The sequence below is a fragment of the Athene cunicularia genome (genome assembly GCF_003259725.1).
Source record: "Athene cunicularia isolate RWA chromosome 1 unlocalized genomic scaffold, athCun1 chr1_part1, whole genome shotgun sequence".
Taxonomy (NCBI): domain Eukaryota; kingdom Metazoa; phylum Chordata; class Aves; order Strigiformes; family Strigidae; genus Athene; species Athene cunicularia.
This window is the reverse complement of record NW_020799091.1, coordinates 96985800-97012831: the sequence shown is the minus strand read 5'-3', so window position 1 is coordinate 97012831 and position 27032 is coordinate 96985800. Positions and strand designations below refer to the sequence as shown.

General features: G+C 35.2%; 1 protein-coding gene across 1 annotated transcript in view; it reads right to left on the bottom strand.

Moving 5' to 3' along the window:
* The window catches only part of HLCS (holocarboxylase synthetase), a 122280-nt gene that overhangs the window by 75136 nt on the left and 20112 nt on the right, over positions 1–27032 (bottom strand). The window contains exon 5 of the mRNA XM_026853953.1: positions 6318–6589. Within this exon, the coding sequence (XP_026709754.1) occupies positions 6318–6589 (272 nt within the window). The remainder of the gene's footprint in view (positions 1–6317; positions 6590–27032) is intronic.

Below are 27032 nucleotides of genomic sequence, written 5' to 3'. Positions count from 1 at the left end.
AGGCAGAATTGACAGTCACGGAGATAGAAAATGAATAGCAATAATACACATGTAACGTTGTAATTAATATTATAAATATATATAACAATATATTATATATTATTATGATATATTGTATTCTATTACATATATTGTTATACACTTTAAGTTAATCCTCTTCAAAAAAATGATTTATAACTTCAGCATTCCATTTTTTCATCTTAATATGAAAAGTCTGTTTAAAACGTGTGCATGAAAACAGCACTGTGTAAAACAAAACAGAAAAACGTTACTGAAACCCTTCCATTTCCATTCTCTAGCTCTCATTTTAACTGTGCAGTCTTACAGGGTTTCCTCTCATATTTAACAAATGATGAGGGCTCCAAGGCTACGTATGTAGTCATACAACAATGCGAATTGTTCAGGAACTTCCAGCAGCAGAGTAATACAATATACTGTAAGAGTTCAACGTGGGTTAATTGCTCTGCAAAACGGGTATCTTTTTTTTATGACTCAATCCCCTTTGGGAACACCAAACCTCCGCCTGCACTGACTGAAACTGCAAGCGGGGGGCCCGCTTCATTAACAGGAAGAAAATCTACTAATTTTACATAACAAAAAAATAAAGAGAAACATATTTTGCCTTCAACTCCATGAAAAATCAGACACACAAGGTGCGTGACACGAAAATAGGGACCTAATTGTTTAGCGCCCTCAAGAACTGTTCACAACAGGTGGAAAGAAAGGCACGGAAAATTGACGCAAAGGAGATGACAAATCCTAATACAGAAATCTTTCAGCAAGCATGTAATGAAAAATGGTATTGCAGAGAAGAGTCTGGGAATGGCACAGAACCAAATCAGTGCCAAAAACTTCCGAATTCCTCCCTTTCTACAGGCAAGGAAGGGAACAGACTCTTGGCTATATTACAAAAATTCCTGCATGATCTTTTGTTATCAGGCTGAAGGACAGATTTCTCTAACTGGATGATGCAAAACACTACCAATAAGTGAATGGAATAATAAAGTATGAAATATACATTTAAATATTTTTTTTTTTAGCAAAAATTACTGTTGAAGTTGATTTGATTTGATTTAAGGGAAACAAATATATTCTGTAAGTTGAGCTAACCTTTATCACCAAAGGAAGGCACAAAATAATTGAATATAAAAAAAAAGGCTTAAGGAAAGCAAGCATGGAAGCAGCTATTCCAATGCACTAACTTCCTTCTTTTGAGAATAAAAAGCTTTCAAACCCTATAAATAAAAAAAAAAAAGGAAGTTTAAAAGATAGTAACCCCAATAATGTAAAGAGCAAAGGAAGATGATATTATTTCAAGGCTAAGTTAAATGGGGGTGATGTAGATTAAAAGCATAAAATTCCTTAAAAAGCGGGTCTATCACCACTTGTATCTAACTTTATTTTTTAGGTCAGACCTTCATCAAGCAAAGAATTCCTATGTCACTCTACATTTTAATAAACAAACAAAACTAAGGGACTTAAGCTTTTAAAAGCAATATGAACTACTGTGAGAGCTCTCTGCACAAAGAAGTATCTAAACTGATAAAATACTTTTGGTCATGTAACTGTAGAAAATATTATGTATAAAATGCATACACCATTTAAATGCAACTGACCACTTTGTCAGCACACATTTTTTAAATATCCAAGAGCAATGCCTACTTCCTGAAAGGCATCCTTCCTGCCCACCACTCCAGCATGCATTCTTGAGGAAGAAGGGTGTAGGGGGTTAATTTTTACAAACTTAATGTTGGTGATAAAACATTTATTTATAGCAGACTATTAACATACTAGGATAGTCTCACTATGCTAAAAGACAAAGATTACTCTCGGAAGATTTTGTACTCCAACAACCCATACATCTTCAAGAGAGGAAACCACAAGGTCAGTGACGCAGCTTGCGGCTGGTTTTGGCTATTAACAGGAAAATGGCTTCCTCCACCCACCTGAGCCTAGATTATGAGACACAGCTAGCTAAAATAGTATTAAAAGCAGTAAACAATTTTAACAGCTTTTAAGAAAATATCAAGTTGAACCAGCAGTTGTAAGAAGAGTAATTCTGACTCTGTAATTACAGTCCTAGTAGAATTCTGAGGCAAGTATCTGAGATGGGAGGCTTTAAACAGGTACACATGATGATGGAATGAAAATAAGCACTCTGACTGTATGGCATATTTTGCAAAGGCTACGTTAATGCCAAGTTTCTATCTTCAAATGACATTTCAACCCACTCCCCACAGCTTATTTGATTTTAACAAATGTGGTTTAAACAGAGAATAAGGGAGATCACTGAGGTGCGCGGAATGACTAAACACCAGGCCACTGTGTTTACGTAGAGTAAAACATCACAAGGTTTTTGAAAAAAAAAAAAAAATAAAAAAAATCACTAAGTACAAAATACTGTTTGTCAATCTCAACTTGTTTGCTTGTGCCTCTGAAGTGCCATTCCAAGCTCCTTCAACTGTATGAAGCTACTCTTTGCTAACTCATACCTGCATTAGCACTAAAATTCACAATTTTTGTGTCAGACTCTTTCTAACAGCGACACTTTGTGCGGCTTAAATACTGGGGAAAAGGGATCCACAATGGCATTTCATATAGAATATATCACATACTGGCTTAATCACATACAAATCAAAACTTCTGCCAACTAAAACATTAAAACAGGATATAAGGTGCCAGTGAAGAATAGAACTGAAATGTGTATCTAATTAATTTATTTTTTAATGAAGTGCTTGTTAAACCATTCCAGCCAATTAGAGTGTGCTAGAAATATTTCTTTATCAATCTCAAGTCTTGTGAGTCTAATAAGTATGTCTCTGCAATATAACATTTGTATCCCTATACTAGATGAATCCTCAAAAAATAACGATTTCATCTTATATCATGCAATCTGAGGCATGGTCTGAGGAGAGGAGACAGAAAAAGAACAACTGTTTCTATCAAGGATAATCTCTTCAGGTGGCATTAGGATATATATCACCAAAATTTCTGAAGTGAAACTTTCAGAAATAATTTCCTTTCAGACAAAAAACAAGGGAGCCTCTAATCTCTGGTAAGGATTTTAAATTTATCTTAAGAAGTAAAAATGGAAATGCTTTTGAAAATAGCCTCAAATGATTCAAATTAAAAGCTTCCAACACAAAACCTTAAAAAAATATTGGTCATTTAAAACTACATGACATTTAAACAAATCTTTATTTTACAATTACACTAATGCCATTTAATTTTAGATACCCACGGGTGAATTCACATTTCCAATTTGTTACCTTAGGACACATAAATGTACACCAGTGATAACAGAGTGGGTATGCTAATATGCAAACCAGCAAGACCTGCCATCTGGAGAGCTAATGAACAATCAAGGGATCCCAAATTAAACTACAGAATTTTCCCTTAGAATCTTTAGGACAACACTGTCAAGTTCAATCTATTCACTTAGCCTCCAGAATCAATTTTTCAAACTTTATGACATGTCTAATAGTTTCCACCTGTTTCTCTTGCTTGACTTTTGACTGGCACGTTACCAGCCAGGGTGGAAATGCAGACAAAGACCCCTATTAGGCTCCGGCTGTTTCTCTGCTGTGAGGTTGCTCAGCCATTAAATTAGTTCCAGCCCACTTTCTCCTTCCACTTCTTAATTTTTGGGGGGTATGAAGGTTTGGGGAAGTGGAAAGGAAGAGAGACAGAAGTTTGACATTCAGTTGGTGGGAAAAGTATAACAAAATCTGAAGTCATGAAAGTTAAATGCTGATTTATAATTTACTAACTAAATTTACAACTAATCACACCAGTTCTTGGGGTGTCTGTATCATATTTTCAATCATCACAAACAGCAAAATTTGAAAGACCCTAAGAGAGTCTGTCATGTAACAAGTGCTTATTCCAATATATGGTTACATAAACATGGTATTGCATTTTTTTTCTGGGAATCATGAATGATCAGTAAGTGCATGTTTTTTGTTCAAGCAAAGAAAATCTTTTTCCCTGAGACATGCTTTCCTTTCATTCAGAATTGGCAATTAGAAAAAAGTGTCATGCGCACAACTTAACAAATTTATATTGGTTCATTTGGAAGTACGTTAAAAACCTGACAACCTTTTTCTTCAATAATAATTACCAAATACGTATTTGTATCACTTTCTAGTGATTTATGAAATGCTGTCATCTGTGAAGTTTCAAGGTACTTTGCTGAATTTCAAACCACATGGACTACATTATTCTACTATCCATGACAACAAAGTATTTACAGTAACATCAACTATAATACTTAAGACAAATATTTTAACTTATTAAAACCAAGGTCACTCTGTAAGATAAATTTAATTGTTCAAATTATAATCTGACTAGGATCATCTTCCCAGTATAAGATATTTAAGGCCAGGACCGCCAGTTTACACCTTACATGAAAACCGACTACTCGAGCTGCATCATGATGGCAAAAATCTTGAAGACCTACATATATAAACATTTGGACTACTTAATGTGAAAAAGCAACCCGAGTGCTGACCACTCTGCTGGTACAGCTTTAAAGATAAGAGAGTAAAGGTTCCACAGTGATTGAAAAACCAAGACCACTTCTCTTAGCTCCCCTGCCTTTCTTGGTAATATAATAATATATAAATTGTCCAGACATGAATCTATTTAGCTTGTAATATCAAAGTAAATTCACACAAGTCTGAATTATATACTTCATCTTACTGAGATGTATGAATAATGTTACTGAGAACCACCAAAAACAACTGTCAGAGAAGAAAGGTCTTAACCTATTAAATTATCACTTTGTCCGTTTCTTCACAGTGCTTCTGCTTTCAATCCATCCTACTGAACATGCTGTGAATACTAAAAATTAAGTAGCAAATGGTAAAAATGCTTCTATAAAATAACTCTTTCCTTTGTGGCCTCTTATCAAACTAGCACGTCTGTCTATGTCCAAAAGCCACTGCAAAATCAGTTGCAGGATGAGGATGTAGATCTGGGAGAAGGGTAGAGGTAAAATCAGCAACATTTTTTTAATGTGTGTGCACATGAGTATATATGCACACACAGAGAATAGTTTGGAATTAAAAGAAATTTGTATTTGATTCCAACTATCTCTAAATTGCAATATTTTTAGCACAAATTATCATTTATAAATTCTATCAGTGTCAGCTGTAAGACTACAAACTGATTTCCTTTAGTACTGTTAGAATGCATCCTCATCTGCAGATTTTGCATGCGTATATTCTAAACCAAATCATCTTTATTACTTGCAAGAAGGCGTATTCTGTAACTCATATTGGTCCCACAGTTTGGGCTCTCTAGCTGAGAACCAAAGCTATTATTGCTGGCTAACTAATCAGTTACAATAACATTCAAGATGATTTAACTGATGATGTTGATTAAAAAAAAAAAATCTGAAACAAAATTCCTTAGCTTATTTTCAACAGTAATAGCAAAATTCATCTGCAATTTCTGCAGATATATTAACACTGATACTCAAGAGTAGCTGCCAAGAAAAGTTATAGCTGCAGGTAGAAATACACAGAGAATAATCTGTCCTGAAGAGCAACAACTTCCCAGAGACAGTTTTTTCCATCAGACTATTTCATGAAACATAACAGTATAGTCTTTGTACATTGACTCCTACCTAAGATTTAGTAACTGTGATTTTCATATCGCTTAATCCCATTCAAAACTCTAATAAGCTACCTTCTTAAAGGTATCCCACAACTCATTCACAAGGGTCATCTATGTGATGATGAAAGAATGTCTAGCATAACCCTAATCAATGTTTAAAAAAAACCCCAAACAAACCACTAAAGAGCATTTTTGTGAAATATTCAGTAAAAGGAGTGAGAGAAAACAGTAATGTTAAAATTAAGGCCACAATCTACTTGGTATTACTTTTGTCAAAGAACTAGCTTAGAAAAAAAACTTGTACTGGAAAATGCATATGATCTCTTAAATACCCATATTTAATACCTTAAATTGTCCTATGGTGACATTCATGCTTCGCAAGAGGAATAATGATCAAACTCCACTGCCAAGTAAAAAGCTGTCACACTCATATTTTCTCACCCTTTATGGCTTAATATTTTATAAATTATCAGTTAATATTCTGTGAACACAAAGATCTCTATTTTGTGTCCTATCTACAAGATAATCAGTTGGTTGGGTTTTGTTTTTTGTTGTTTTTTTTTTTTTACTTCGGCTAGCTTGTAGGCAACAAATAAGCCAAAATGAAAAAAAAGCTTCTTTCTGAATACTGTGTGTTACTATAATTGTGAATTCCAGATTAGAAAGCTTATTTTGTATGGTCTAGATCACTATCTTACCCATCTAGAAGATTCATTGTTGTTGTGGTAACTTCAGCAAAAAGAAGAATCTTTCCAAGCTTCTTTGATTGAAGATTCTGTTGATATGTCTTCAGGCTGAAATGTTCTGATGAGAAGCTTCCCATCTCAGTGATGACTGGCATGAGAGATGGAGTTATCTCCATTTTTGATTCAGAGGATGAAACAAATTTAAGAGACACCTTGCTGGATGCTCTTAATCCTTCAGCATCTACATTTCCCTCAAGCCATTTCAGAAAAGAAAGATGAATTTCCTGTGGGCAAGGGAAATAACATAAGGCATAGAAATATGGACCATCACATGTAAAGACATACAAGCATTCTTCCAAGAACATTTTTATTCAATTTTATTATCTTCTACTTCAAAATACAAAAATTAGCTCAATTTCCTCCTCAAAGGTCGACTTCTGCTGCTTGATCTAATCTAACCTAACTATTTGGTTCTGTCTTCCTGGACTTGAGATTTAGCATCTTTGCAGATTAATTAGACTTAATCTTTCCCAGTAACAGCAGTTCTCCTAGATAACTGAAGCATGGAGTGCACACATTCATCTATATTAGGTAGGTTTTTCAACATGCTAAGTTTCTTTGCTGGAAGTCCTTCAGTTCATTGCCAAGGCTTGATCTGAAGGATAAAGCAACAGCTAATGAAAACATTTACTGATTTCTCAGCAGAATACTTGCTAAAAGGTCTCATACCTTCATCTAAGGGAAGCTTTGCTACTATTACCTTAAAAATAGGCAAAAGTGGCTGTTAATTAGCTAGCTAAAAGAAAAGCATGTTACTCAAGAATGCACATAACTAAGAAAATTCTACCAGTGTATAAAATGCAGTTGTATGCAGTCAATGGCACAGCTAGCACACATTTCTGTGCAAAATATTTCAATGTGAAATATACATGTACATACATATATAATTTTATATATCTACACATCAAAACTTTGATTTTTATCTTATTTATCTTAGGTTATTTAGAGATACTTAGAATACTCAGAAATACCTAAAATTTTGAATGTGAAATGAAGAGATGAATTACTGGGATTATTACCTGTCTGGTTACACCCTGAAACAACTGTTACACATTCACAGAACTCTTTCTGGAAATATCTAATTTTATTTTGAGATACTTGATACAAAACATTTGCCATGTCTTTAGAAATCGTAAGTTAACAGCCCATGAACACAGATGCCAGGACTTCTTTTTGATACGTGTGTAGCTTAAATTCTGAAGAGCTCTCCTTCTAGAATCGACGTGGTCTTTTATATGATGTATATGAAACCACAAAAAATTGTGGTTTCTATTCTACCGAAAATGATGTCCTAGCAATTCTTGCCCTCAAATTTTTAAAGAGAAAGGTATTTGACTTTCAAACTAAAAAAATCTAACCAAATATATGCCACCCCGTCCCTTGACTGCCATACCTGGAAACCAGAGTATGAGTGTTCCCTGCATGAGTGCTTAAGACAAGGCTAAGACCTCTTGCCCTTGAACAAAATATCTCTGAGCTCCAGCCCAACTCTTTAAAACCCACAAACCACAATTAAGAGCAAACTTCCATAAATAGTTATCTATCCAAGGAATTACAACCATTTTCCAAATCCCACTGTTGTATCTCAAGAAGGAATGAGAAAAGTGGTCCTGTTCCTAACACCTTTCTATAGATTTTCCATCCTCAGAAACCACACATTCTCAAGTTTCACATGGACACTGCTTCTTGTGTGACATTCTTTGTAGGCTGAATGTCAGCAGACTTTCTGGTTTGCAGCCCTGTAGTACGGGTAGCAGACCATAACACCAAGAAAGGAATAGTCCCTTTCCAAATGCAATCAGCCACTAACTTCTAAGCCCCAAGACAATCTAAGAGTGACTCAGTAGCTAAATTTTAATTACGGAGAAATTACTTCTCATTTCTTGGTTTTCTAAAGCTCCATCTGAACTCTGTCCATCTAGCTTCTTGAATAAAATAGGCTTTAAATGTTTTTTTCCTTTTTTTTCTTTTTTTTCTTTTTTTTCTTTTTTTTGCATATACATCATAAATGATGATGTGGCATTAAGGGTTTTATGAGCACTTCTTTGACTTGATTCTGCATGAAGCACTTGATTTTCACTTAATGTAATATCACAGCTTTGACAGACTGCTGCTAAATTCTTCACACACTATCCTACTTGTTTTACACACAGAGGAACTTATTAGTGGTATGTGATATTTAGAAAAAATATAGCTTTCATTCTTGTCAGGGAGTATATGGAAAAACTGTGCTTAATCAGAAAGTGCATTTTCCTATTGCTTTCCCAACACAGTAATTCACTTAGCATAATTGAGTGTGCAAGTCCTAGACACAAAAACATAACTTTAACTCACATAAGGATGTGTTTACAGACTTAGAGAAACAGAAATTAAGTTTAAAAATAAAGGTGCTTAAAGTATTACTACATTCTAAACAAACAATGAAAGTGCTTGATACTGTGTGTCAGAAAGTCTGGTGTACTTTTGCCACAGAAATAGCATATATTTATGTGTGATGTTACATTGTTACAAACATGTCACACAATTCCTACAATTTCTCCTCTTGAGTATATACTTTCAGGTGATTTTCCCCCCATAGTTTGTAGGTTTACTTCTTGATTTAATTTTCTTGTTTCTAACACATACTGAACCATTTAAGAATTGTTACATGTCTATAATTATAAAGCTAATTTTTCCCATAATGTAGACATGTTTGAGCTGATTAAAAATATAAACATCAGTAATACATAATCAAGAATAGCATTTGATTTTTTAAAATTCCTTAAAAATACATTTTTACATTTTTAACATAGCAAAGTTTCATGTACTGTCCAAGTACACACTTGAAAAATTAATTTTCACTGTAAGCACCTCCTCCACACAAAGTTACAGAAACACGGATGCTGAGCCAATGCATTTTGGTCCCCACAATTATACTGGCACACGGGACATTTTTCTATAATAAAATAAACATATATAAAAAGTCATGGTTACTCTCTGCTTCAACTCCATCTAAAAGGAATATAATCGTGTCAGAACCTGAACTGTGCAATTTGTTCCTTAATTCAGGATTCAGCTTTGAATTCAAAAATCTATTGCCAGCCGCATCTGCCGTTCTGCAGCAACCTCTGGTGGCCATTTAAATGAAAAAGTTGGTTCAGGAACTGTCTAGCCTTCCACACCTCTGGGACCAGACCAGGTGTGTCAAGCAAGGCACCCAACACAAAGGGAATATCCAAACTCTTGGCCACTGCCTACCCTAACCATTATCAAAACCCCAAACCATGCAGGTACAAACTTTAAATGAGTATGCAATGAGAAAAGCCATAGCTGTTACACATTCAGGCACCGACCACAATATATGCAGCTACTTACACATACAGTCATACTAAAATCTGTATTATGTATATTATCAGTAACACTGTAAGTACAGTAACTACACTTGGTTTAGGGTGGCACAAAAATATTCTGAAGTTGTTACTCATCATTACTGCACCAGTTTTGGATAGAAGAACTGAAGTCAAGGCAAATTTAATTTCCTGTAAAACTGTTCTATATGTACATTCTCTAAAGCAAAGATATTGCCTTCTTTCTTAAAGTAAGAATGAAATTTGACATGCCAACTGAACAACTCTGTGACAAGAGAGATAATCAGCTTTTCACAGTTAAAATAATCAACTACAAGTTTAATATTTATAACAAGAAAAATTTTCTACCCATATGTTAAATGGTAAAAGCACTACATTTTTTTCAGTGTATTGTAAAAAACAATCACCAAAAGCAGAAAAGCACTATACTGACAGGAACTACCCACCACTTCTCACTAACAAATCCTCCCACAGCACTCCAAAGCACAACTTAAATCCTCCCAGACAGAAGCATGGAGAGATACAGAATTTCAAAGCAGTGACAGCCTCACTGATCTGGTACCCAGGGACAAACAGATCAACCAGCAGAATTTTGACTGTCAGACTGAAAGTGTCACTGAATAAGAAGTTGTTCTGAGTGGGCTGGGAGATACAGTGGATGTTAATTCACAGAATTCACAGAAATAGAGTTAAGCAACTGCATACTACATACCCTCAGCTCCTCCACTCATCAGCACAAAGGTTATTTAGGGGCCACTGTATCAAAGATTGTAAATACTGCAAGTTGTTGAACTGAAGTTTACATGGTAATTGTAACGTAAAGGAAGAGTAAAAGCTGTATTTTGCTTATGATTTAACATCTGCTTTCTATGATTTTAAGAGTTTGGTCAGGTGTGTGAAGAAACTACTATGTAACGGAAGTTTTCTTTTGCTGTTTAAATTTCTTTTTATTTTCATAATCATTAGTTTCAGATTTTCCTAATGCTTACTTAGTGGTTGAGATTGAAAAGAAAAAGGAAAAAAATGGGAGACATAGGAGACAAAAAACAGCTACATATGGACCCTTCTCTGTTGTAGTATAAAATAACAGAAAATTACAGCTCCTGATGGAGATTTTATTTGCACCTGGGCTCTATGAACCAATGAGACTTACACACAAAGCACATAAACTTTCACTTATAATGATTCAAAATAATCCCAAATCCAAGACTTTATTCTTACACTGTATTTTTATATATAATTCTGATGTATTTTCTTATTTTCATACGTATGTTCATATACACACTCACACATATATGGAAGTATCTCTCTCACTGGGCATATCTGGGAGCCGCTCTTTTCTACCAAGCTCTGACGATAGGTCTTAAACCTATCAATGGAATTCTTTGTTAAGACAAAATTCAGTCACAGCCTAAATTCATTTGGTTTTTATTAAAAACATCAAGATGAAACTAAATGAAAGTTAAAATATGACATAAACCAAACATTATACATCAGTCAGCTCTCTCCTTTCTCAGAAGGAAAAATGAGACAATTTTAACTACTGATGCTCTACCTGATGACTCAATATTGTGACTGTAATATAATACTCTATTTTAGGTGTTGCTTGTTGAGTAAGTGAGGCTAGGTATTCATTTTTCTGGATACATAGCTAGAACATGATTTAACAATTTTTCTCCTTCCTTTGCATAAAATGTAATAATTTCCTATGAACTACCTTTATTTTTGCTTTACTGTACTATAAAACAGTTTGCAGTTGATGTATGGATTAATATATTATCAGTTGATGTACTGATTAAATCGCATACATATATGTGTTTATTAACTGCAAACAAGTGAAGATTACATATGCATAAAGTACTTTTAGAGGAGCAGATGAATAGCCCATTTGGAGCATAACCACTTTTATAGACATCATGCCTTCAATATGGCCAACCTGCTTTTTTTTCTGAATTTACTTTTTTCAAATGAGTGTTATTCAGTTCAGGTATGATCTCAAATGTATATATTTCATATGAATTCTGTAATAGCACTAATAGAAAAATAACATTTTAATAAAGAGTGCATGGCATGTGGAATCAGATTTCAACCTTTGAATATAAAAATACACACAAAAAAATATATCCTCCTTGTATTACACAGCTTTGCTCAACAGCCCTACAAGTTTAAAGGTGTTAAATTAGCCACTGGAGAGCTTCCATAGCATCTCTTGAATCCAACAGAAACAAACTGAAGTCCAACATGGTAGTAAGCAGTAGGCTGGTGCCAGCAAAAAAACACATCTATAGTGGCAACTCCAGCCCTGAATGCTAGTGACTTAGGAGGCCAGCAGCAGAAGTCAGCTATTAGCACAAGAGGGCAAGGTTTTGGCAGACATTTCTGACTAATGAGGCACACAAAATGCTTTTCTGATGCTGCCTGTGTTTTTACTTCCTGTAATAATGCCATACTTTGGGATCTGAAGCAATGACAGTTTCATAACACAACCATAGGCCCATTTTAAAATCATGTTCCTACATAGTCAAATATATAGAAATGCTCAAAAGAAAAAAAAAAAAAATTAAGTGGCATCAAAACCTGTAAATATTCTGTAAATATAGAGAAGATGCAAAAATAGTGCAGGTATATACTATCCTTATTGCTTTCAAACCATAGCATGTATATATTACCTTTTAGTGAGGCTTTGTAAAACATTTTATAAATACTAAATTTAGTACCACAATCATTCATATAAAGGTATTACTTTCTTGTACAAGGTGGGGAAACTCAGTACAATATCTTTCTTTTTAGGAAAAGATTGAAGAAAGGAAAAAGAACCACAAAGCTTGATAGATCAGATGAGGAAAGAAGATAATCTCTTAGCAATCACAGCCTTGACAGAGGAACTGAAGAGGATGAAGAATAAACCTTCTGTAACCTCTTCCACAGAAATACTCAAAGATGGGAGAAAGGTTGCTCTTTTCTCCCAAGAAATACAATACTGGCAATTAAGTTGTAGTGGCCATCTTCTACTAGTTCAGCAGGATTTAGGAAAGCTGTAGATATCTGATGTATAATTTGTGTTTATGTGCCAGTGTCTTTAACCAGACAACCAGATTAGGAGATTTCATTTGATAGTCATAATCATTATTTCAATACTGTTCAGATATCATAAATATGTAATTACATTACCAAACTACACATCAGTGCCCGTAGATGGATTTTATAACAACTGAAACAAAAAGAATAAACAGAACTGTAAAACACAAAGGCTATTAACAACACATACAAAACCAGATTTTAAATATATAAAAGTACTCAAATTCATTTTCAGAAATCATAGATAAAACTTTTCTTTTAATACTGTTTATAGTTAATTTTGAAGTTCAGTCCTTGTTGAAGGAAATAGATAAAAATTGAATAAGCTAGATAGTTTGCCTCCACAGCTCCACTGCCTGATTTTAATCTAGCTTCAGATTACTTACAATATTTTCATTTGTTTTGTATATTTTTCTATTAGTAAGACACATTTTAGCTGATGTCACTCCTCTAGACTGAGTCAGGGGAGAATATGTACATCTATCTTACTCTATTCAGCACGCAGAAGGCCATTGTTTTCGTGACTGGCATTTTAGCTCATAGTATAAAACCTTAGGAAGGAGAGAAATCCCCAGTTCTCCACTCATTCCTTTCCCCATCCCCCAAAGAACTTCATAAAGATTTTATTGTAGTACAACCAAGTTGCATTCTCATTTCATGTTCTCATGAACTTCTGTAGTTACTTGGCTGGTATTTGCTATGCATTCTCAGGATACTACATAACTAGGAAATCTGTTTCAGTTTATTAATAATCTTTTTATATTACCTAAACCCAGATACAGTTCAAAACATGAGTTGATTGCATAAAATATGGAAGGGCATTTAGAAAGATGGCAGGGTTTGGTAACTTTTTAAATTCACAACCAACTGGATTTTTAGGAGTCTCTCGTGGTTTGGGTAGTTACTTTAGTCTGCGATATATTTTCTCAAGAGAGGCAGAAAAAGCTAATAATTTCTGAAAGATCATTCCAGAGACCAAGTTCCTTATTTTTGTCTCCACACTTCAGTGTGTTTTTAAAAACAAGTATTGCATTACATGAACAGTTAAACAGTGCATCATCTCAGCAGTATGGAGAATAGAAAGTCACATATAGAAGTGGGTCCATTTTGCCAACTGATATGTAGAATACCTAGTCCAAAAAAGGGAAAGATTTTTAAGAAAGTGTTGCAAAGTACCCTTCTCCTTTTTACTGTAGTTACATTTCTTTGAACATGAAGCATCTTAGATTTCAACCCGTGCCCAGTCTACAAGTCTCGCAACTGCTCATAAATCTGTGCCTAAATTTGAATTAAAAATTAGATTTCACTTTAAAAAGCACCGTACGTAGGCAGAAAATTAATTTATCCAACGTGCAGCAGTTCACTCTAAAATCAGGCAGCAGGGCCCAGGTCAGAATTCACTGACTAATGAAAAATATATCAGATGTTACCTTCTGTGGAGAAAAGAATTCTGTCAAGAAGGTTAAAAATAAGATAAAAAGCAATCAACTAGCAACGAAAAGGAAAAGTGGTCTTCATGTCAAGTTTTACCTCAGTTTCTGTTGTGTTTAGCACAGTGTTACACTTAGGTATTGGGTTGCTAGAAGGCACATGCTGTCATTCAGTCATGCAACAAATACAGGAAATGAGTCAATCACATTTTTTCTTTAATGTTATATGCAAAGAAAGTATCAAAAATTCTTAAAAGGATAGAACAATTAGGAAAAAAAGTGTTAACACATACTGCCCCAAGCAGAACACATTTGTTTTGATTTCTCAATTTTGATAAAGTACTACCATTCACGGTCCCTGCCTATGTAACAGCCTTCGCAGCCGCAGGATGATGGTCACTGCAAAAGGCCCCAGTGCACTGTCCTCAACACCAACCACAGCTGAGTGAAGGAACAAGGAGGACAGCAGAGCAATGCTGTAAGGTGCATCCCGGCTTTTGCTTTTTTTTTTTTTTTTTTCCTCCACTCAGCTGCAACAGAACAGTCTGGAAGCAATCTTCCCAGCAGCTGCTCTCATCAACAAACTGTTTATTGTAAGAAAGTGGCTGGGTCAAAGGCTAAACGTCATCCAGAACTGAAAGCATATCTTTAAAAAAAAAAACCAAAAACCTGAAGCCGCCCATGCATACGAAAAAAAATCACATTACATATGAAAGAGAACCATATTGCAATTCTGAAAGGCCAAAAGTCTACTTAAACAAAAACTCCTTAATTTGATGAAGCAGTATTTTATAACGTTGCACTAATTTACTGTGGCTTGTGCTGACTTTGAGGCCCGTGCAAGGTTTCTAATAAAAACAGAAGTTATTTAAAATTAAATCTGTGGTTTATGTCAAAAGAAAATAGAGTTGTATTTAAAAAATACTCTAAAATACTTTAGTAACATTTATTAACACGGAATAAGTTTGCTCCATATTCACATACAACGACAAAATGAGTACTCCTCATACATTAAAAACGCATCATCAACATGTTACACAAGTTGAAAAAACAGGTTTACGTTCAGTATCAGTTTAAAAAAAAAAATAAATACCAGGTTTTATGACACAGGTAGCGAAGGAAGATGACATACTAAATCCATGTGTATTAAATCCTTTGCAAGCACTTGCCAAGTCAGTTTCAAACTTTAATTGAAAACTTTTGAATGCAACAGCCCATACTCAGATGTCAAAACACTCTTCCAGAATTCCTAGCTCTGTCAAGAATCACTAAAGGATTGAATTTAACCAGGTTTTAAACCAGGTATACTTTACAAAAAATTGTAATCACAAGTTACCATATAACTACATTTAAGCATGCGAACACACATAAAAAAGGAACAAAGAATGTATGTATCAAAACCCCCTCATATTTAGTATAATTTAGTAACATTCATAAAGTTTTACACTAAAGGATACTAAAAATTACAAGACAGAATTTCATTTAGTAATTCATAGATTTTAATCTCAGAAGTTAAACAGTATATGACCACCTATGCAAGGTAAACTGGTATCATAACATAGCACAGTAATTGGGGTACATTTGCTGCAACAGACTATAAAGCTGACTTTGAGGGTAAAAGATCAATAAGAACAAGGTCTACCTTTGACATAACATCACTACATAACACTTCACAAAAATGAGTGTTGCAATGAAAGGGCTGATAAATCAGAGGACTAGTAGGTGTTGATTTATCCTACCAGAAAGAGGCGTGATAAAGTACAGTTTGACTATTTAATTCTTCATGACACCTACTTTGTAACAAAACTGTTGTTATTTTTTTTGAAGTATATAGTAAATGGACCATACCTGCAACTGTGCTAAAAATAAGTATAGAGAAACCAAGCAGAAGGAAAAAGACATTCCACTTCTGCACTAAATTCTGAACATTATGCATATTAAAGTGGTTTTTTAATAATAATTAAAATCATGTTTAGAAGAATAAACTAAGATATAAATCTAACCCTAAATGCTGTACATGTTTCTTTTAAATTACTCTCAAAAGTATTCTGTATTGACTAGGAAAAAAAAAAAAAAAAACAGAAGAATTTTGTTCTCAGCTAATAGGGCAATAAATTAGATGCAATATATTCAGCTGGTAAAACTGGCTCTGTTAAACAGCTATCACATAATAGTATTTTTATTTGGTACTAAAACTGTTTTTTTTAAACTGAGGATAAAATTGTTGAAAATCTTGGAATTAGTAGTAGAATAAGTTAAGTAAATAAAACCTAAGAAAATATTTTTTCTTAGCACTGATAATACACAATTCTTAGTTTAAGGCTTTCCATCAGGGTTGTTTTGCCTTTCAGCAGGTTTATATACATGTGAGTAAATTTAGTGTTCATAAATACAAAACACTAGAACAGGAGCCAAAGATTCTCCTCTTAGCACTGCAAAGATGCATGAAACTTGAATGAGATGATTTCAGCTGTACCTATTTTGGCCTCTTCTGAGCAAGAGCTCCCAATTCTGTCACTCTGCAGGGGTTTTTCAGCTAAGGAAATGTCTGTGAAACATTAGGGCGAAACCACAACACATTTTCACAAGCACCACAACTCAGAGATTACAATACAGTTTTGTCCCTAAAGTTGTGCAGCTCATGTTCAGCATGTATCATGTATTTTATAATCCTTCCTAAAACATATTCAGGTTGACATAACAGTTTATAAACAACAAAAAACCTAGCAAAAAAAAAAAATCTTAGAAAATAAAAGTTTATTGGAAATTATATGCTATAATGGCAAGAACAGGCTTGGTATGTTATTTTATAGTATACCTACTCCAAAGATAAAAAACAGTATTAAGACAACAACTACTAACTTTCACTGTAACCAAGATCTGCTTGCTGATCAGGGATCCTAAAAAACCCCAAGACATTAGCATGACAGCATGGATTATTTAAAAATAAAATAAACCAATGCTTTTCATTTAGTGGAGTCTATCAAAAAAGTTAAGCTTCATGCTTTGAAAATATGTTATGTACATATACAGCAATGTAAAATTTAGATATCAAATCAAGAACTCTAAAGGAAGCCTCAATAATATTAATTTTATCAAAAATTAATAAATTTTTCTTACGAAACTGGGGAAAATGCCATCTTCATGCCCATGTTCTGTAGTGCTAGGTTGTAGAAATGAATGATCCAAGCTACATCTACAGTTATCCTAGCCACACATTTTCTAACGCACTGTAATTCTTCTCTCCCTTTTTCAGCCCTCTCAGATTTAACACTTACTTTCTTCTGCTGGGATTGAAACCTTGTTCAGGACAAAAGAGGTAATTTTTTCTCCTCAAAGGAAAAACAAGATAGTAAGCAAACCATACACTATAGCTGTAAGGGTCGTGATACACAGGCCGCTTCACGGACTAACTTCAGAGTCAACCTTCTTATTGAGCAGCCATCTGAAAGCACTGCTGCAGTTGTCAGGGATAAATGGGGAAAAAAACAAATTTAATTTGTCCTTCAAAGGTGAATATACAACATACTTAACCCTCACAGGGATAAGGCCAAATGTTGATCTAGACAAACTCTTTAGCTACTCCAGGGCTGAGTTTGCTTCAGTCAAGTCATATACACCACTAGCTCCTGCTCCAAAACATCATGTTTGGTATACAGAACTTACAGTATTGCAGACATTGCAGCAGGAATCAAAGCTCCTGACCGAAATTCAGGGTTTAGGAATGACTTTGGGAAACAAGGCACTTGAAGAACCAAACGAGAACAGACTCAAGACCGACGCAGTGTATGAGAAGTTGTCAACAGAAGCATACAGTCAGGACTCTTTTTGACAATGGCACATTCTTTATGCTGAGGGACTTCAGATTCCCTTGACTCGTCTCTGAGGATAACCACCTGTTTCTGTGCTTAGGGATATTTGTGCTCTATTACTGCTAAAAGAGTTGAGGGAAGACCCAATCTATCATACAGAATTTTGCAATATTTGTTAATGCAAAATGGTAACACTTCATGTAGAATGTAGCCCAAAGAGAACTAATTTAATAAAATCTAACCACAATGCTTGGAAATGTGCTCTTACACTGTTTTAAGGCTCAGCTGAATAGCACACCTGAAAAAGAAGATGGCTTCACTTTAGACTTTTCCCATTAAAATTTATTATTAACCCATGTAAGGAAACATCTCAGGGAGCAGCAGTCTGAAAGGGACAACAAAATACAACACTTACTTGTTGAAAACTACACAAACAGTAAATGCTTGCTGCATAAGGGCACTAATGGCAGCCTATTGAAAAGGTTAGTGACTGCAGTGCAAGCCTCAAACTTCTGACAAGGTATAAAAGCTTTTAAGTGGAGTAACAGTAGAGCTTAACATAATTTTTCATTCCAGCTCAGCAGCCAGTGAATGAATGGGGATTCCAGTTCCCAAAGCGTATGGCTGTTATTGTGAATTTCCTAGCTCCCAACTGACCACAGAAAGTGGTAGAATTGAAACTTTTGAACCCTGTTGTAATACTAAAAAGAGCCAAGGTCTAAGCAAGGGAATCTTACAGAAATGAGTACTAAGACTACAACATCTTACCCAGACTACACTTCTAAAGTCAAGAACCTAACCAGAATGAAGCAAAATTTTTTAAAGACTGAAAATCAGCTCTGCACATACCCGCTCCAAAGATGAACTTTTAACTGATTAAATATGAAACACCTTTGTTGAAGGTCCTTAATTATTAGTCCCAAACTAGAGGGTTAACTTCTAAAAACAAATTCTCTTGAGGAAAAGTTTCAGGGATTACTTCAATCAGTACTAAAATGCAAAAAAAATGTTTAAAAATGTATGTCCAGAATAGTTCCACACAAACTAATGAACTCAAGCCACAAAGTCTGTATACTCAGTCTGTGACATCTAGTGATTAATTCATCCTTGGTTAAATAGGAACAATTTGGGTCTCTGTTTCTTGAGTGTAATAGCCAGGGAAAAAGGAGGCTGAGAGCAAAGCAATTATTATTTGATTTTGAGTTTAAAGTTTGATGTGTACTTTCAGTTTGTCAAGCTAGTGTAATTACACAAAATCGGGAATGTGACAGTGGCTGAGAAAATAATGTTCTACCAGCAAATTATCATACGCTACTAAGAAGAGACATCCTTGCACAGACGGAGAAATTGTTTTGTATGGAGCAATAAAGAGAGCAATAATTGTAGAAGGTTTATTGTAGTTCAATAATGTCTAATTTGTTATTCCTGGACTGCTAATTGGAGGCCATCATTAGACAGAGTGGATCATACAGGATAGAAAAAAGCTTGAAAAATATTTGGAGAAGACTGAAGTCCACTCCCACCTCCAAAAGGAAATGGTTGCTGCAGAGATAACAAAAGCATATCCTCATCATTGCTAGCTATTCATACATACCATTCCACTAAAACACCAAATTAAACATTGTTGCTTCCCAGATGTTGCCTATGGCTAAAACAAATAGAAGCAAAAGCTTCCCATAATTGCAAGACCTGATGAACTTCTCTTTCAAATGATAAAATAACACTTAAAGGGACAGCTCTTGTCAAGAGCCACTACTGCTCAGATGGTATGAATACAAGGACAAAGCAGCAGCCATATGAATATGATAACCCCCTTTAAAACTGTACCTTTTCTCCAACAGTGGCCACAGCAGATGCACAAGAGAAGAACTCCGGAAGCATAGGTAACTACCTCCTTTTCTAGCAGTCTACATCACAAGGATTTGTGAGCCAAAGAGCATACAGCTCACAGCTCCAATGGAGTATTCTCCCATCAAAGACAAGTAATCTTTTGCACTCTGTTCAAAACATTCCTCATATCACCTACGCTCATTTAAAATAATGACTGAAGTATTCTAAAGACAAAAGTACCGCTTTAAATGTTTTCAGGTATTTCTAAGAAAACCTCAGGAATTCAAACAAGCAACTCAAATATTTATGGTAATTTGCAGCTCATACTGCTGATGGTAACTTGGGGAAAGTGTCCTTCTCTCTATAGGAAGCAAAAAATAAGAATAAGCATTTTCTTTCAGATACTATATTTTCTTTTCCATCAGCTAATACATTGTACTAATATATCAACATGTAAGATGCAGTCAAAAAATGGAAAATTATTTAGATAACTTTTATCTCTGCAACTCCTATTCCTGTCAGGTAGCTGTGGTACATGAACTAATCATAATACCACCAACTCCATTTTAGAAAGAAAAAAAAAGTAAATAATCCAGACCAGAAAAAAGCATGGATAATTGCTTATTTCATGTAATGAGTTGTAAAGTCAAAACATGTAATACATAATTTTTTATTTGAATCATGACAATTATGCATCAAAACAAAATTATTTTTCCTTATCTTGCAAAAGAATTTCAGAAATACCTCCTGAAATTAATTTGCATTGATTTTGATCACATGGAAATGTTGAGACATGCTCCCACAAAGCAGTTCTCTCCACCTTAAAATTCAGAGGATCTTAAGATGTTTTTCATCCCTAAAAGTTGTCTTTATACAATAGATAGAAAGCATCCAGGCACAGATCTTTAAAGCAGAGATAGTGATAGGTTTTCTCCAGCTGAACATTGCTCTTCCTTTAAAATAATTTTTATAATGACAATGTAACTTTTTCTACTAAAGTTACGACCTACTTAATCAGTTGAAAGGTAAGAAAAAAAAAATATGACCAATTACTGTGCTGCAAGTGTAACATCAAAAAAGATATGACAAACAGAAAAAAAGGAAACATACGCATACACATTTTACCCATAACCTCCCTTCATATTTGGATCCTAGCAAATAAAAATCACCTTATCTTTATTTAGATTCTGTCTCTGAAGTTCTTAAAACATGGTATTCACTTCATAGCAAGCCTATACTGAAGGGCAAGAAGCTGAGCAAAAAAATCTAGATGTGGGTTGTTTGTCCAAAGAATGTTTTAAGAATCGGCAGTCTCTGTACCCACTTCTAAAGACTTAAGTTATTAAATGATCTATTGTTCTGTCTTCAAATCTTAGTTAAAACAAGTAGGGACAAACTGTACTAGTCTCCCCAATACTGATCCTGATAAGACTTGGCTTTAAAAATTATTTTAATTACACATTTATTCAGTTTTTACAAATTAAGAAGGATATTTTGAAGTGTTTTCAGAAGTAGTACTTAAAATATTTCTTAAATTAATTCAACAGTACAATTGAGTACACACTTGACAAACAATTCACACTAGAAAAGGAAAGTGATTCCCAATAAAACAAGCTGTAAAAATCCAATGTTGTCCCATATCTTACATCCTAGTTAAATGATCAGTGCAAAGTAGCACAGATTTTTATAGCTAAAATTATTAGATACGCATTATAATAACTAGCAGCTGTAGGGAATGCTGAAAAATGCAGTAATACAAGTTGTTTTCTATACAGTCAAGTCTTGCTCCTTACCTCTGCCTCTTCAGGTGTTGCCCCATTTCTCTCTCTCTCCTCCTCCTCCTATATAGTGTCTGTCTTCTCTTTCACCTGGTACCAAACTAGATCCACTAGCTCTTCCTCCTGAGGTTTTTCTCTCTCAAAAAGTTCTTACCCTCATCAGTCAAGGAGCATGCTCCAATTTACACACTAGATTAATAATTCCCATCTCAACTCTTCTCAAGGCAGGAGTTCTTTTCCAGGGCCAGTTGTCTTCTCTGGGCCTGTGTCACTTTCATAATTTCTACTATATCATGCATTTATCAAGGAAAGGATAAAAAAAAATTTGGCTTAATTTCTAAACCTTGAGGTTGCCAATATGGCTAATGAAGTAGGATTATATACCGATTTTTAAAACATATACATATTAACACACATATACACTTAAACAAGTCTGTATATATAATTACATACAGACATAGTGACATACTTCAACACAGAGCTTTATCACTGTTGTTGATCCTCTAGTGTTTGCACAAGAAAATGCTGGTACAGATGAAACAGTGACCAGCTGAAATTCTTAAAATTAAATCATGGAATCCTGTGAAGCACAGCTCTGTAAAATCTAACTGTAAGAATACAGGTTGCCCCTATGGACTTAAGTTACACAGCACTTTTACAGAGAATACTTTTACTGGCAGAAGAAAAATACATGTACCATGAAAACAGAAAGAACAAGATTGATTCTTTTTTTTTTTTTCTCCTGAAAAAGCCTTGCTTCAATATTCATGTAAATCCTGTGTAATTAGTGTCACCACAATTGCCAAGTAACTGAGTACAGTGATTTCCTAAACTGGAACACATTCCACTTGTTGTGAAGACTGACTATAACCCAAATAAAAAAGCTTTCACATAAAAGTTGTAGAAGAAACTACAGCAAACTTTCTGACTTAAGCTAACAGCTGTTCTTTAATCGGCTTTTCACTGTAAGAGCTGTATAATGTCAGCCTGATAGTCACATGCCAAATTCCATTCCCACTGCACCTGGAATTTCAGGATTTCCTCAACATGACAGAAACCCCAAATCATTTCTTGAAATGAACCGTTAAATAATAAATACAACGGAATCTCTAAATCGGTCCCTTCCCTATCACTGCTGGCACAAGTCATACTTGATAACTCTTTCTGTAGTCATCATCTTCGATGACAAACTCTGAGAATACCAGGAAGTCTTTTAAATCAATGGTAACTTTAAAGTCCCATCTTAATTTTCCAGAACAAATGCAGCTTGATAAACTTAAATAATAAACTTTGTGTTATGGACAATTTTTTTCTGACATTATTGTGTAACTGAATTGTCAAAGAATTGTTAAGAGTCAAATAAATATATTTAGAATACCTCAATGTGACAAATGTACTGTTTCAAAACCACTTGAAATTTGCAGTTTTATATTGCTCTTCAAAAAAGATAAGGAGAAACTTCTATTTCCTCTTGGTTATGTATTTTTATTCAACTATTCCCTTTAATTAAAATATATAATCTTATATCATCTAGACATAATTTGTTTAAAAGTAAAGAGACAAAAGAAGCACTAATTAAATTGTTAGATAACCATTGTAATGATTTCTCATTGTGGAAATGTATCGTCATTTCTGAGCAATGGTAACATGATAGCATCTCACAGGACTCCAGCTGATGCCAAGCCTGTTCTCATTTTCCCAGTCTCACTTACATAAATTAGCTACAGGCTCCACTGACAGTCAGAGAATCTCAAGTTTTTTATGTTTGGAAATACTCCACTTTTGTCAGATCTTTACCAGTGAGGTCATAGTAAATGAATTGATGCCAAATTGCCACGGATCTCCAGAGCGCTTGTCACAAGTTATGGATTCTTGCTATCTAAAATCACCCATCTGCTCAAAGGCAGTACCCTGAACCCTGACTCCAAAAGGTTTATCAGTTCAACTTTTGAGTGCTGAAACAAAATCTAAGACCAGCCACTTTAATTACAGCCTTCACATTAAGATAGAACGTGTGCCTGTGTTAGACACACAGCCAACATGAATTTGGATTAGCCTGACACTGTGAATTTCATTTTTTTTTTTATTTAGATTCCTATTGCAAACTCCAAGATAAACTGAAACTAAGAAAACTCAGCCTCATACACTGGCTAGCAATGCTCTGTGCTAAATGATCTATACTCAAGAAAGGGTACTCAACCCTGAATGCTATTCTCTGTCTTTTCAGAAGTGAAAAGTTAGCAGAAGACATGAAGTTCACAAATGTTTTAAATATACATTACATAAGCCATTCTGACAGGATAATAAAATTTTCCATCTTCTGCAGTACAGAAAGAATATGCCTACCGAAGAAAGTGATTGAGAAGTATCATGCACGCTGACCAGAAGCAAGCCTTGAAACATGATAGAATACACTTCAATGAGTGGCACTTTGGTCAGATGCCAGCACATAATTTCATATCAGAGTTAACTCTACAATAAGATTAAATGCTATTCAGTACAAAAGGCATTAACTTTTAGTTCTCACAGCTGCATAAAGACCCTTTTTATGGAGATTGCCATAAACAAGATATTTTCTTTCATGACTCAAAGCTTCTTGCATTTTCCAAATGATCATCAAAAAACATTTATTGAATCAATATATAGCCAAAAAGATGTTTACAAACCATAATGCAAGATAAGTATGCTATTCATTATTACATGCCTACAAATGCTATTCATGGGTGTTTAACATAAACAGTATGCTTGCTGCTATCATGCAAGAAGGAAAATATTTTTAACTAGAGAAGTGTAAAATAAAGAAAACCTTTGCCAGATTTCACTTTCCCTCTCCCACAAATATACAGTAAATTTTCCCTGAGGATAAACGAGAGAAAAGCAAAAGGTAGCTTTAGCAACCACCAAGAATTGCTTGGCTCCACATCTAGAGTTTCCTTCATCTCTCATCAAGATTTCTAAATTGAAAATGTTTTACTGTATATTGACACTACACACCATTGATTCCTGTGGAATTTAAAATGCAGTCTTAAAATTAAGAAAATATTATACAGGGCAGTCGCTGCAAACACGCAACGATATTTTAATGCAAATCTATATACAACAGAATATGTGTAAAATGTTTTCCATCGCTTGTTTTTTGCTTTGTACATGTTGTCTAAATCCAGTTCATAAGTGACCCCTAGTGGTAAGCCACTTTCCCCTCACTAAAGGAGCTGTATGAAAAGCCACAACTGCATCCAGCTTTTGAGAGCAATAGAGATTCACGGTGATTTTAACATAACACCAACACTAACGCAGCTCAGGTGGGCAGGGACACCGATTAATACTGGAGTCTCATAGTGCTGGTGAATGCACTGAAAATACCTACAGCATGTCAGTCTTCCTTCAGTAAACAGCTCCAGGGAGAAGTCTGAAGAAACTTTCATCAGTGAATAAATTAAAAGATAATTTAGCTTTCTAATAGTTACAAGAATCAGCATGAACAAAGCTCAACTATCAATCAGATCCTGAGTTGCAACTACTGAGTTAGCACTCAGGAAAAACAATCTCTATTGAACATTAAGTTTATCTGAAAAGTTAGTAAAAAACCTTTTGTAGTTTCATAGTCATTTTGCATTATGAGATTGTTAAAAAAAGCAGAGCCAGGAAAGCCTAGTTGCCTATAACTGAGTCTCATAGTTTAACTGCAATAGCCACCATTTTTTTCTCCATGCCTTCTATATACAGTCACTATTACTATTTCCGATATCAAGTACACCTCCTCTTCTCTCTCTCTCCTTTTTCAACAGGGCCAGCTAAGTGCTTCTCAGCAGCACAGGCAAAAATTAAGAATAAAACAACTATTCAAGGCAGGATGTCAGCTTAACAATCACTGATCCAAACAAGCTCTTTATATTTAAAGAGAGACAAGAAAAGACACTCTTTTCAGCCTCTGGAGAGGGAGGACTGACTGCTCCTGTTCCTAAGCAGTGAGGCCAGCAAGGCTTCAGTCAACAGTAGAGACCTGAAAATTCAGAGAGCATTGCTCTTCCCTGAGCTCCTCCCTTATTTGGGGGTGGGGAGGTGTTAAGAGAGGAAGGAGCTAGTTCACTATCACATCGATGTTTTTTCTGTGAGAGCAGTGTGCTGCTTCCCTTGTCATGCTCTCATCACCTCTTTCAGCTGCGGGGAGGAACACGGGTGTCAGACAGCAAACCTACAGTTATCTGTCAGCGTTCGTGTCACTGCAGCTCCCCATAAGATCACCAGTTATACATAGAGCTGGTATCACTCACCACATCTACCCTCTATCTCCAAGCTCCCATACCTCAACCACCCATGACACCCCTTTCCTCCCCTCACAGCATCGTGCTCAGTCTCTGACAAGTTCTGCCTCTTTACTACCGCTTGCCCTGTCAGCTGGGAGGGGAGCAGAAGAGGGTGGGTGTTTCTGTCAGAGCAGTGCTTAGGCAGACTGGCAGTCCCACTAGCACCTCTTTTATTGCCAGGCAAGACTCACAGGCTGCCTTGGCATACAATTAGCTTTAAAAAAGATCCTGCCCTGGACTATGTGTTACAAAATTTGCTACAGAAACTCAGCTTCTTTTAAGCCTTTACCAAATATCTGGAACCCAAGAGTTGTAAAATTTCACTGAAGAACTGGCAGACCTATTAGGAAACTACACTGATAGGGGTATGCAGCATAATAGCATACTGAGGAGAAAAAAAAGACACGCTAAAATATACAGTACTTATTGCACCTGACTACAACATACTCTATGAAAAGTTTTACAAAGCTGTCCACTAAGGTACAAGAGGAGTATCACTGAGAACCAAGAACCAGTATCTCGGTTCCCATCCACAGATTTCATTCTCTTCCCCTTTCTATCCATCCTCTTCATGCTGCACCTACCTTCAAGTCCTGTAGTTCATCCTCCCTCTGTATGCTAGAGAGGGTAAGGACATAAACAGAGGAACATCCCTCCTTCTCAGTTACTCTACTGCGTTACCACAGATTAAGAAATTACTCTGTGCTTGGTAAACCACAGTAACTGACCATAATCATTCTCTTAGACATTTGCAAGTGAGATGAATAAACACATATTAAATCTCTACAGTTTATTCCACCATGCCACTGAGTTCTCTCTTCTTATACCCAGCACTACCATGGAGCTGGTGCCCAAGAAGCCCTACCACAGCCCAGAGGATTTAGCTAGTAAACTTCTCGCCTCTGGAAGTGGGCACAAACCGGGAATCTGCAGGGGCTCACAGCTCAGACAGGGTGGCATTAGCTCTCAGAAGAACAGCTTTCTGCTTTCCTCTGACCAAGAGAGCTCTGAACTGTCAAAGGTAGAGACAGTCCCTATGTACCTTCATTATCTTGAGTGCTGATGGAGAAAGAAAAACAAAACAA